General features: G+C 39.4%; 1 protein-coding gene across 7 annotated transcripts in view; it reads left to right on the plus strand.

Annotated features, from left to right (window-relative positions):
• Window positions 1-12,090, plus strand: part of SLC39A12 (solute carrier family 39 member 12) — an 84,336-nt gene that overhangs the window by 35,705 nt on the left and 36,541 nt on the right. For 6 of the 7 annotated variants that reach the window (XM_061436165.1, XM_061436160.1, XM_061436161.1 and 3 more), the window contains exons 7-8: window positions 4,914-5,086; window positions 8,786-8,938. In XM_061436165.1, the coding sequence (XP_061292149.1) occupies window positions 4,914-5,086; window positions 8,786-8,938 (326 nt within the window). The remainder of the gene's footprint in view (window positions 1-4,913; window positions 5,087-8,785; window positions 8,939-12,090) is intronic. The other variant, XM_061436166.1, reaches the window with a different exon arrangement.

The following is a 12,090-nucleotide window of genomic DNA, read 5'->3' on the forward strand; positions in this document are numbered from 1 at the left end:
ATCAGTGTCAGGATCAGACATGCAGAGTTGAATCATGCTATCTGTCCCCAGCCAACTCTGCCATCTTCTACAGTCTATATTTCTCAAGCCTGTCTCTTTCCCTGCACTGTGGGAAGCAGTGTTCCCACAAGGCTTGTTACCCTTTCACACATCATGGTGCACATGAAATAATGAAGGCATGTTGGGGTAAACCAAAGAGATTGCTCTGGGCTGGCAGTGACCATGCCAGGGAGGTACGAGCCTCCCGGATGTGGCAGCCCCAGGAAGTGAAGGGACCACTATTCACACTTGGGACTTCCCTGACAGTCCTGATGTTAAGACTCCATGTTTCTAATGCAGAGGGTGTGGGTTCAATTCCCAGTCAGGGAACTAAGAGCCCACCTGTGGCATGGTACAGACAAAAGAAAAAAGAAAAAGAATTCACACTCACCTGTGACCCATAGCATCATCACAGTAGGTGAGCTTTATTGTAAGACTTCCAGGACACCAGTGAAATTCCAATGGGATAATATGTACAAAAGTGTGTTCTATAAATTTAAAGCACCTGAAGTTTATTTATTTTATTGCAATAAAAATGCCATTTTATTTACCTGAATTCTTCATAAAGATCTTTTGAAGACATAAATATGAGGACCAAAATGATGATCAAAATGATCTCAGAGTGAGGAAATGTGTTTCTTACCACTTACCAAAATGTCCTATCATTTTTAATAAACTATAGTCATAAGTAGTTATAAAATGTTGTGTAGAACTGGACACATGGCATGTGGACTGTTAGATTAAAAATTGGACAGAATAGAGAATCCATAAACAACTTCATCCCAGAAGGGACTTTAATCAGTGGAGAAATCATTCAATTAACTGTGTTGAGAGAGTTTGGAAAAACAAAACCAGAAAAATAACCAAAAAATGGTGGCCTAAGAACTGGCACCCCACTCCAGTACTCTTGCCTGGAAAAATCCCATGGACAGAGGAGCCTGGTGGGCTGCAGTCCATGGGGTCGCTACAAGTCGGACACGACTGAGCGACTTCACTTTCACTTTTCACTTTCATGCATTGGAGGAGGAAATGGCAACCCACTCCAGTGTTCTTGCCTGGAGAATCCCAGGGATGGGGGAACCTGGTGGGCTGCCGTCTCTGGGGTCGCACAGAGTCGGACACAACTGAAGCGACTTAGCAGCAGCAGCAGCAAGAACATGTATGATGAATAGTAAAAATATGACAGTTAACCATATTTAAAATATTACCTTTGATCTGAGGATGTTACATTTTTTTTTTCAGAACTGCTTTTCTTCTTTGAGATAGTCTGCGACGCCCATCATAGCCAAATTGTTCAGCCCTTATTTCTAACTCATAATAGATTCTACATCAAGTGACTCATCATGCCAGGCCTATATATTTTAAGACTTCACATTCGCTGAGAGGAAAAAAACTTCATTAAAAGTGAGCAGCTAAATAATTCAAGACCTTGTGGCCAGTGATGGCTCAAAAATGGATGAACAGGACTGGATCATGGCATCTAGGAGCTCCCGTATTTATTTCTACTCCCTGACACCATGTCTGGTCATACAGGCCATTCAGAAACAGGGTTTTGGACTGAAGATCCAAGAAAAAGTTTATTCCCATTTAAATTAACTTCTTTATCCTTCTAGGAAACAGTCTTCCTGAGAAAAATTCATATAAATCATACTCACTAAAGAACCTAAAAAAAAAATCACTGTCCTCAATTTAAAATGTTGCATCATATAACTAAAGAGAGAGACTTGTGATATTGCCCTTTTGAAAGTACAGGAATGTAAGATGTTAAAGAGTGGAAGACACAGAAAGATGTTATTAAGAACACAGTGTTCAGTATGCTGAAATTCAACTTCTAAGAGCTGTCTTCAACTGAATTTCCAGGAAAGAATGTTATAGCTGAGTAGAAATCATTTCAGATCTATTCAAAGAAGCTGCTTGGAATTGATTAAAATTTTATTATAATTGGTAGTACATCCAGTTCTGTTGTAAGGATGAGAAACATTTATAAGGAATCTGGGTCCAATCAAGACACCATGACACTATGTAGGGAACTAGAGTAAGTCTGCAGAGTCTGGTGGCAACAAAAGTCAGAGATTTTATGATTTTCAGATTGATTCTTGCCACAGGAGAGCAGGTGAAATCTGACTCATAGAAGACCTAGAAAGTTTTACAAGCCCTTAAGGAATGGAACATCCTTTGTCTTCCAAAACTACACTGTAGCTCAGTAGTCATCTACAGATATGAGAGTTGGATCATAAAGAAGGCTGAGCACTAAAGAAGTGATGCTTTTGAACTGTGGTGTTGGAGAAGACTTTTGAGAGTCCCTTGGACTACAAGGAGATCAAACCAGTCAATCCTAAAGGAAATCAACCCCAAATATTCATTGGAAGGGCTGATGCTGAAGCTGAATCTCTAGTACTTGCCTACCTGATGCGAAGAGCATCAGACTCATTAGAAAACATCCTGATGCTGGGAAAGATCGAAGGTGGAAGGAGAAGGGGATGACAGAGGATGAGATGGCTGGATGTCATTGCCATCTCAATGGACATGAATCTGAACAAACTCCAGGACACAGTGGAGGACAGAGATGCCTCGTGTGCTGCAGTCCATGGAGTTGCAAAGGGTCAGATTCGGCTTAGTGACTGAACAACAAAGCCACCCTCAGGACAAAGGGAAAAGAACTGAAGAACTCGAAACTTTGCCTTTTGCCTAGGAAATATCAACCCCTAATTTGTCCTTGTGAGTTCTTGACATTTGGTGATATTTTGTACCTACCAGAAAAGTGTGCTAACTTTGAACTTGATTAGACAGCTGGGTGCTCATGTTAAACTTCAAATATCTTTAATTTACAGGTTAGTTGAGAAGAATCATGTTCCCAGTTAGAGTCTATTTGTGGAAAAGTAGGATGAGAAACTGGATGAACTATATCTAGGAATTTTTTAAATAAAATAGATATTAAATTAGAGCAAAGTAAAACCTTTAGGCAGCTGTATGATCATTCTGAACTATTCTTGTTTTTGACTGCATGACGTACGGGAGCCTAGTTCCCCTATCAGGGATCAAACCCACGTTCCCTGCATTGGCAGCAAGGAGTCTCCACCACTGGACCACCAGGGAATTCTCCCTTGCTATTTTTTTAATGTGGTAAAAAAGTATATGAAAATTACCATCTCAATCCTTTTAAGTGTGTAGTTCAGTAGTGTTAAGTATTTTCACATGGCTCTGCAACAGATCTCTAGAGCTGTTTCATTTTGCAAAACTGAAACTGTATATCCACTGAACAACAACCAATTTGTAGAGATTGCTTAGCTGCGAAGGAGTTGTGGTGGCAGTGGGAAAAAAAATCAAAGTGTGAAAATTTTTTAGCCTCCTCTAAGTATGCTACCAACTTCGTTTTAATGTTCAATGTCTGTTTAATGGCAGAGCGTATCATTTAATAAAGGTCCTCTTCACATTACAAGCCTATTATCATCTTACTAGCTAGTGTCATTAACATGATCTGCTGTAGAGAGTCAACGTTCCAGAAAAGTACAAGAATGATGAAGATGGAACATCTTCAATTATAACAAACTTGAAGAGAGTAGTTTCTTAAAATCTTCAGTGGGCTTTAAGTAGTATGATAACTGAATTGTTCAATTTAATTTGTCACTTATTTATAGTTATAAAAGGAAATGATAGTTTAATGTGGTAATGACCTATCTTCATTGTTTACAAACAAGTTAATAATTTCTAAATAAGTTGAAACAGAGTATTTGCCCTGAATATTTATAACCAGTGGAAAATGGTGTTTAAATATGGTTTATACCCAAATAATGTACACTTGACTCTGAAAGCCATTTTTTTCTGTTTTAATCTTTCTCTTTCCTTTCTTCCTTTACTCTTTTATTTCTTCTCTCTTTCCACATGTTTTTTTTTTTGTTGGAATAATTGTGAAAAATTGTACTTTATGAATATTTTTTAAAATATCGAATCTTAGAAATATGGAATATATTTTAGGGGTGAGAAAAATTATTGTAATAATTGAAAAGTTAGGCTGTCCAAATTTATATTATCACCCTTTATTCATTCACTGATTAGTTTTTACAAATGCAGTCACTCATTTTAGTCACAGAGAATAGTAAAAACTTTTGATATTGATAATCTTGATTGATCAATATTGATATTGATAATAATGTTGAGACCTTTTGGAAGAAAGTACTCATTTTGTCCACAAATACAGGTCTACAGTGGCCAGACCATATGCTCTTTCTGTCCCCTTGCTTCTTGCCTTCGGAAGGTTTAAATGTGGTTAGATGACAAATATTACCACTGTCTGTCTGTGAAAACTGTTGTAGTTTGTTTTCTAGTTTTAATTTTTTTGTCTGCACTGGGTCTTCATTGTAGCGTGTGGAATTTTCTCTAGTTGCAGCACGCAGGGCTTCTCTAGTTGCAGTTCATGGGCTCTAGAGTGCACGGGGCTCAGCGGTCATAGTTTGCTGTCTTGACTAGTTGCCCTGTGGCTTGTGGAATCTTAGTTCCCTGACCAGCAATCGAACCCACGTCCCCTGCACTGCACAGCAGATTCTCAACCATTGGACCACCAGGGAAGTCCCAAGGTTGTAGTTTAAAGCAAGAGAAACTATTTTCTTTGAGGGTAGGAGGTAAGCTAGCTCCTTGCTACAGTGATTATTTTTTTAACAAGGGGAAATCAGGGTAACTTCAAAACAATGGAGTAAATTAGTAAAAATCGTTTCATTCTTTGCCTTACAAATTAAAACCTTAAATCCAATATAGCACTCACAAAACAATTTTGTATCCTTAGCTATTGTAGTATAGGATGGATTCTTTTACCGTGTTCACTGGCAGAAGCACTCACAGGGGGCTCTGACTGGTTTTGCAATCTCTTTTTAACTCAGAATATGGCTACAGCACTGTGGCGGTGACGCTGCTTACGCTGGGCTCCATGCTTGGGACAACACTGATCCTTTTCCACAGCTGCGAGGAGAACTACAGGCTCATTTTACAGCTGTTTGTGGGCCTGGCTGTTGGGACACTTTCTGGGGATGCTCTGCTCCACCTCATCCCTCAGGTAAGCTGCTATTTCCATTTCATCTGGATTGTTTCTAGTTTCAGTTTATGTTAAGCCATTGGAGGTGTTTATGAAGAATTTCACAGCGACCTGGATGCATAGATACAGTGGCCAGTGTTTTCCTTGGAAATCACTGCTATTTCCCCAAAGCCCTTGCAGGAGAAAAGAGATGATCAGTCATTCGATTCACTGGGTTATTCTTATTTTTGAAATTAAAAAACAAGTGATCAGATACAAATTCCTATTGAAACCATTGGGTGTCATTTCTGGGGCTCCAAAGAGCTTTGGTACCACAGTCCTCTATGTCTCAGCACAGAAGAGAATTCGGTGAGAGGCAAGGTGATAGAGAAGACGTGATTTATTAGAATAGGACATTTGTGAGGCTTACAAGGGGTGCCACGCCCTGAGAACTTACTGGGCTATGGTTTTATAATCAAAGGATAAGGGGGAGGGGGAGAAGAACATTTCCTTGAGTAGACGTCTTGCTTCCATCATCAGCTCTTCCTCCAGCCTGGGCAGGAGAGTTTTCTTGTCCCTACGTGCCAAGCTAAGCCCATAAATTACTGATTTTTGTCCTAGGGATCATTAATTTTTTGAGCTCATCGAGCAGGATGTGGGGCTCGTGCCACCATTGTTTTATTGTTTGGGGGGCATGTCTTGTGCTTCTGTTGCGGGCTTTTGTTGCTAAACAAGTCTGCTTGGTTTTGTGGTTAAGCAAACCTGCTCTCTTGAGTAATCATTAACTTATAAGGGTCTCCCATATTTTTTCTACTTTCAATCCCCTGTAGTACAACTAACTATATAATCACCTACATTATCCCTTTATTCTGTCCCTGCCACTATTAAGGAAAATTCATGAAGGGTGAGTATCTTTAAATAAAAATGACTGGGCTATAAGATATACTAGTTTTTCTCTGCTGGCCCCCAACCTCATCACATCCAATCTCTGCTCTTCTCCGCTGTGTGTTCTGCCCCAGAAGACTGTATCCCCTCAGCTCCCTGCAGGCTGGATTGTTGTTTGGGTTCCCCCAGTGGGGACACCACAGAAAGGCCAAAGTAGGAGAAGAGAATGGCAGCGGTATTTCTTCCTTGCTCCCTCCCTCTGGCCCTGTCTCTAGAAGCAGCTCATTACCTGCAATATTGCACTCCCATGGGTCCCTAGCTCCACCCCCATTAAAGTTCAGTAACATTATTTCCAACCTTTGCCCTTTCAGCCTTAAGAGTGGTAATGGTTTCCTGGGGTTGCTAGTCTCTGGGGTGTCTCATTATCCCTCATTCATACCCTTGACCCTGCCCACACCTCTGTCATGGCACCATCATTAGAACTGACTTCATTTGAACCATCAAAATGAATTTCTCTTTCTTGCCCAACTATTAGTGTCTGGTTTTGTTGTTTGTTTAGTCACTAGGTTGTGTCCAACTCTTTTGCAACCCCATGGACTGTAGCCCACCAGGTCCTCTGTCCTTGGGATTTCCCAGACAAGAATACTAAAGTGGGTTACCATGTCCTTCTCTAGGATATATTCCCAACCCAGGGATCAAGCCCATGTCTCCTGTGTTGACAGGTGGATTCTTCACCCCTGAGCTATAGATTTCCTTTAAGAAACAGGCAAGCTCCTGCAACTGGCTCTTTGTTGAAGTCTTTGGAGGCTCTTTATTTGTCAGAAATGGAAGGATTAGGACCTGAGATGCAAGAGTTCAGGGAAAAGGGTCTTCAGATGAGGTTATCTGTTCCTTCTGAGATCTCTTATGATGGATCATGATGAGCAAATGATTTGCCCTCCTCTCACAAAACCTAAGATCTTAAAACTTTCCATAATCCTCTGGCATTTTCCTCCAGGGTCCCTCTTGTTGGTTACAGGCTCAAAAATTATTAGATGGTCTGAAAATTGCAAAGTGAGCATTGTAGATACGAAACAAACCATTATTAGTTTTAATCTCCCTGGTAATCTAATTTTTTGGAAATATTTCAGGGTTTATTGGCTTGAGGCAGTGGCAGAAGCCTGTTTCTATGTCACTGTAGTGGGTGCAGAGCTCTTCACAGCCCAGGATCCTGGGAAGTAGCAACAGGATCTTAAGACTTCCCTGGTCTCCCTCAGTGGGAAAGCCCAGAGCCCAAGGCAGCAGGGGTGGATGTGGGTTGGGTGGGACAGTCAACTGGCCCTACGGGGATATATTACAGAGGAAAACATAGCTAAGAAGGCAGTTGCTTTACTTAGAAGGCAGTTGCTTTACTTGAAGAAAGAGAGGACAGAAGTTATCGAGAAGAGGAAGACAGACGCAGTACCAGTGTGGCAGAAAGCTAGAAAAATCAGTGGTTCCTGAATGTGATCCAAGGCAAGTGTTTAAAGGTCTGCATAGAAATGAGAAAAATCCTATTGGCATCATTTCCTCTTTTAACTAGCTATGTTGATTCTACTTCAAGATCTACATTTTATTCTGAAATTTTGAGGTTTTCCTGTTTCTTTTGTGACATTACGGTGTCCTTGTTTTGTGAAATAATGGTAATCACAAATATTAGGGGAGTGTCCTTCAATGTCTTTACCAAAAGAAAATGTGGAAACTTCTCTGGCAGTCCAGTGGTTAAGACTTCACCTTCCAGTGCAGGGGGTGAGGGTTTGATCCCTAGTTGGCAGGCTAAGATCCCACATGCCTCATGGGCAAAAAAACAAAACGTAAAGCAATATTGTAACAAACTCAATAAAAACTTTAAAAATTGTCCACATTAAAAAAAATTCTTTAAAAAAAAAGTGGGCTAATATGTGTTTGTTTTTAGTGATGTCCATATACTCAATGTGTACACGGAGTTCTATACATATACTCACACATGTACACATATGTATATACATGTATACACACATAAATATCTGTACACATTGATATGAACATATACACAGTTAAATTCTTTTTTAAATTTAATGATCAGTAACATCTTAAATGTGGAGACCACTGAATTGTTTACCAAACTGTCCTCTCCTATGAAGGGAATATGATACATTATAATTTACTTGCTCACAAGAAGTCATGAGGTCAACCAATGGGATGAGTCAACTCAAGGAAAATTCCTAATGTTTTTCTGGTATCCTTTTATGTCCCAAGGAGCTGACAATGTTGCTGGGCATACTCAATGGAAAAAATCTTTCAGGTGGATTTCTTACTTATTTGAACATTGATTAACAGCTTTAATTGCTATGAGGCATGGGGAGAATAAACCCTGGATGAAATGTATCTTTATATTTGTTCTGGATAATAAAAAATATTGATTTGTTAATAGAGCATTGTTGTGCAAATAGGGACAGATTGAACTGAAAAACATTCAGCTGAAGGACTGAGAATGTATGAAAATTTAAGCCACACTTGCTGAGATAAGCTTAGGCTTTAGTCTGCTCTTTGGCAGAGGTTATTCAAAAGCTCTGTTTTCTTTTCTCACATCTTATTTGACCCTGAGTAGGAGATGGTGATGGACAGGGAGGTCTGGCGTGCTGCGATTCATGGGGTCACAAAGAGTCAGACACGACTGAGCGACTGAACTGAAATGAAATCATATAGTGGAAGGATTCATACGTCTAGAAGTAAACTGGCTGTGAATGATTTCAGGTGTTGTCGTGGGGTTCCCCAAAACAGAAATTGAATGTATTCAACAATGGATCTACTCATTTACATTTAGGTCACCAAAATTTGTCTGTCTCTTCTTTTTAGATTCTTGGTTTACATATGCAGGAAACCTCAGAGTTTGGACATTTCTATGAAAACAAAGGGCATATTTGGAAACTGTTGGGATTAATTGGAGGCATCCATGGATTTTTCTTAATAGAAAAATGTTTTACTCTTCTTGTATCACCAGGTGCCAAGGTATATTTTAAATTTTATTTATCTTTTTTGCTTTAGAGCTTCATGATATTTGTCTTTTATTTCAGAGCTACTTGTTCAAAAGTAATTGGCATCTTCATGAGATTGTCTGTTTAAGGGGTGAGGCTCTGATTTCTAGAATGCATAGATCATTCTGACAGACAGCATCCCTGTAAGCATAATTATTAATTTTTCAAACATCTGTTGCTGGCCCATTACTGTGCTTGTTATAACCTGTTTTTTGGCCTTCATGGCTAATTTAGAAATAGACTATTTCACATTTGAGAATGAGGGGGTTTAAAGGTCTAGCTACAAATCTGTGTTTGGGTATCTTTCCTAATTCAAAACAAAAAGCAAACAAAGATTTTGAAAATTCATAAAACCACACGTCACTTTCTATCTTGTGTGTGTGCTAAGTGGCTTCAGTTGTGTCCAACTTTTTGCAACCCTATAGATTGTAGCCTTCCAGACTCCTCTGTCCATGGGATTCTCGAGGCAAGAATACTGGAGTGGGTGGCCATGCCCACCTCCAGGGGATCTTCCCAACCTAGAGATCAAACCCACGTCTCTTATCTCCTGCGTTGGCAGGTGATTCTTTACCACTAGCGTCATCTGCAAAGCCCTTTTTCTATCTTGCATGTATGCATGCTAAGTCGCTTCAGTCGTGTGTGATTCTTTGCAACCCTATGGACCGCAGCCTGCCAGGCTCCTCTGTTCATGGGATTCTCAGGCAAGAATATTGGAGTGGGTTGTCATGCCCTCCTCTAGGGGATGACATTTAAAATTATGAAAACAAGAAACTCGGGAATGGAAATGGTGGTAACTCATTTTTTTTTTCAGCTTGAGTAATTGCTTTTATAGTGCCTGTTTTTTTTTTTTTTAATCAGTTTCTACATATATGATGACATGTAAGATGCAGTGTGGCTATTATATAGATTTTGTTTCCTCTTGCTCTTATATATGATCCTATAAGAGAATAGGTGAACAGTTTTGTGGGATGTTTCGAAAAGGTAAATGCTTTCAAAAAAAACTCCAGGAGACTAAAACAAACTCCCTACTAAGTCCTGCAATTCTGCAGTCTTCATGGTTTTCTATTTATTCCCTAACTTTCTACCTGTTCAGTTCAGTTCAGTTCAGTCACTCAGTCGTGTCCGACTCTTTGCGACCCCATGAATCACAGCATGCCAGACCTTCCTGTCCATCACCAACTCCTGGAGTTCACTCAAACTCACGTCCATCGAGTCAGTGATGCCATCCAGCCATCTCATCCTCTGTTGTCCCCTTCTCCTCCTGCCCCCAATTCCTCCCAGCATCAGAGTCTTTTCCAGTGAGTCAACTCTTTGCATGAGGTGGCCAAAGTACTGGAGTTTCAGCTTTAGCATCATTCCTTTCAAAGAACACCCAGGGCTGATCTCCTTCAGAATGGACTAGTTGGATCTCCTTGCAGTCCAAGGGACTCTCAAGAGTCTTCTCCAACATCACAGTTCAAAAGCATCAATTCTTCGGCGCTCAGCCTTCTTCACAGTCCAACTCTCACATCCATATATGACCACTGGAAAAACCATAGCCTTGACTAGACGGACCTTTGTTGGCAAAGTAATGTCTCTGCTTTTCAATATGCTATTTAGGTTGGTCATAACTTTCCTTCCAAGGAGTAAGCGTCTTCTAATTTCATGGCTGCAATCACCATCTGCAGCGATTTTTGGAGCCCCAAAAAATAAAGTCGGACACTGTTTCCACTGTTTCCCCATCGATTTTCCATGAAGTGATGGGACCAGATGCCATGATCTTCATTATCTGAATGTTGAGCTTTAAGCCAACTTTTTCACTCTCCTCTTTCACTTTCAAGAGGCTTTTTAGTTCCTCTTCACTTTCTGCCATAAGGGTGGTGTCATCTGCAAAACTGAGGTTATTGATATTTCTCCCAGCAATCTTGATTCCAGCTTGTGTTTCTTCTAGTCCAGCGTTTCTCATGATGTACTCTGCATATAAGTTAAATAAGCAGGGTGACCTGTTCGTGTAGCTGTAAAATGCTTGTCTTAGGGCAAACATTAGTCAGCACTTTTTGTTTATCTTTCCTAGATTTATTCAAAATTTCTATTTTATGCATCAAAAATAGGTTTATGGATGGATAAAGGATAGTAGGTAAATAGATGGATGATAAAATAGGTGTGTAAAATGTTGATGGTAGGATTTAGGTAGTGAGTGTCTGAATGTTGACATCATAATTCTTTCAGCTTTTCTGTATATTTGAAGCTTTTCACAATAGATTTTAAATGAAATTCTGTAAAATAATTTCTGTTTTAATGAATCAAAGTGGTTCTTTGGCATGGGGTCAAGTAGAGTGCTAGCTATAACAATTCAGGAATTAGGAATGGCAGATTCAATCCTAACCCTTACTTTAAAAGTTTAGGGGTTTAACCTCCACAAAAGGAGTTCTAATCTAACTAAGCACTAAAGACAATACTAAAAGATTCCCATTTACACACAAGAGACTACCATTCTTGGACTGGAAAATTAATTTACAAAGCCAATATATCGACTTATGTGTAATAATTAGAAATGTAACCAGATGTAACTGAGTGAAGTAAATTCTGAATATCTAAAAATTATGCTTTTTTTTCAGGTTGTTCTAGGACTTGTCAGGGAACTTAAAATGAGTTTTAAGAATGTAATTTTAAGATGCATTATATTTTGTAAAAAAAAAAAAAAGGAATGTGAATATTTTAGAAGCTACATGTACTCTAATTGGTGAAAGTGTTTCTGGAGATATTAATTTAGTAGTTATAGGGTGTAATACAGTTTCAGTTATCATCCTTTTGGATATCATTCTCCATCAGAAGGAACTCGTAATTTAATTTTGTGGGAAATAAAAGTGACAATATAAAAACTACCACTGTTCAACCTTTGTAAATCGTGACTAAAAGTTTTGAGGTTGCATTCTTCAAGCACTGAAAATATGCATGATATTCAGCACAGTCCTCTGCTTTTCCATTTTAGCAAGTATTTATCCTGATGAAATTCTCCGAGTAATCTTTTTGTGTCATCTGCCTCCTTGGCCAGTAAACAAAATGTTAAATAGAGCCATGGAATTGACAAAGGCTGCATCTGTGTTCTTCTGGCTTCAGCACTAATTTTAAACCATCCTCATCCAG

Source organism: Bos javanicus, chromosome 13, assembly GCF_032452875.1.
Source record: "Bos javanicus breed banteng chromosome 13, ARS-OSU_banteng_1.0, whole genome shotgun sequence".
In the NCBI taxonomy this organism is placed as follows: Eukaryota; Metazoa; Chordata; class Mammalia; order Artiodactyla; family Bovidae; genus Bos; species Bos javanicus.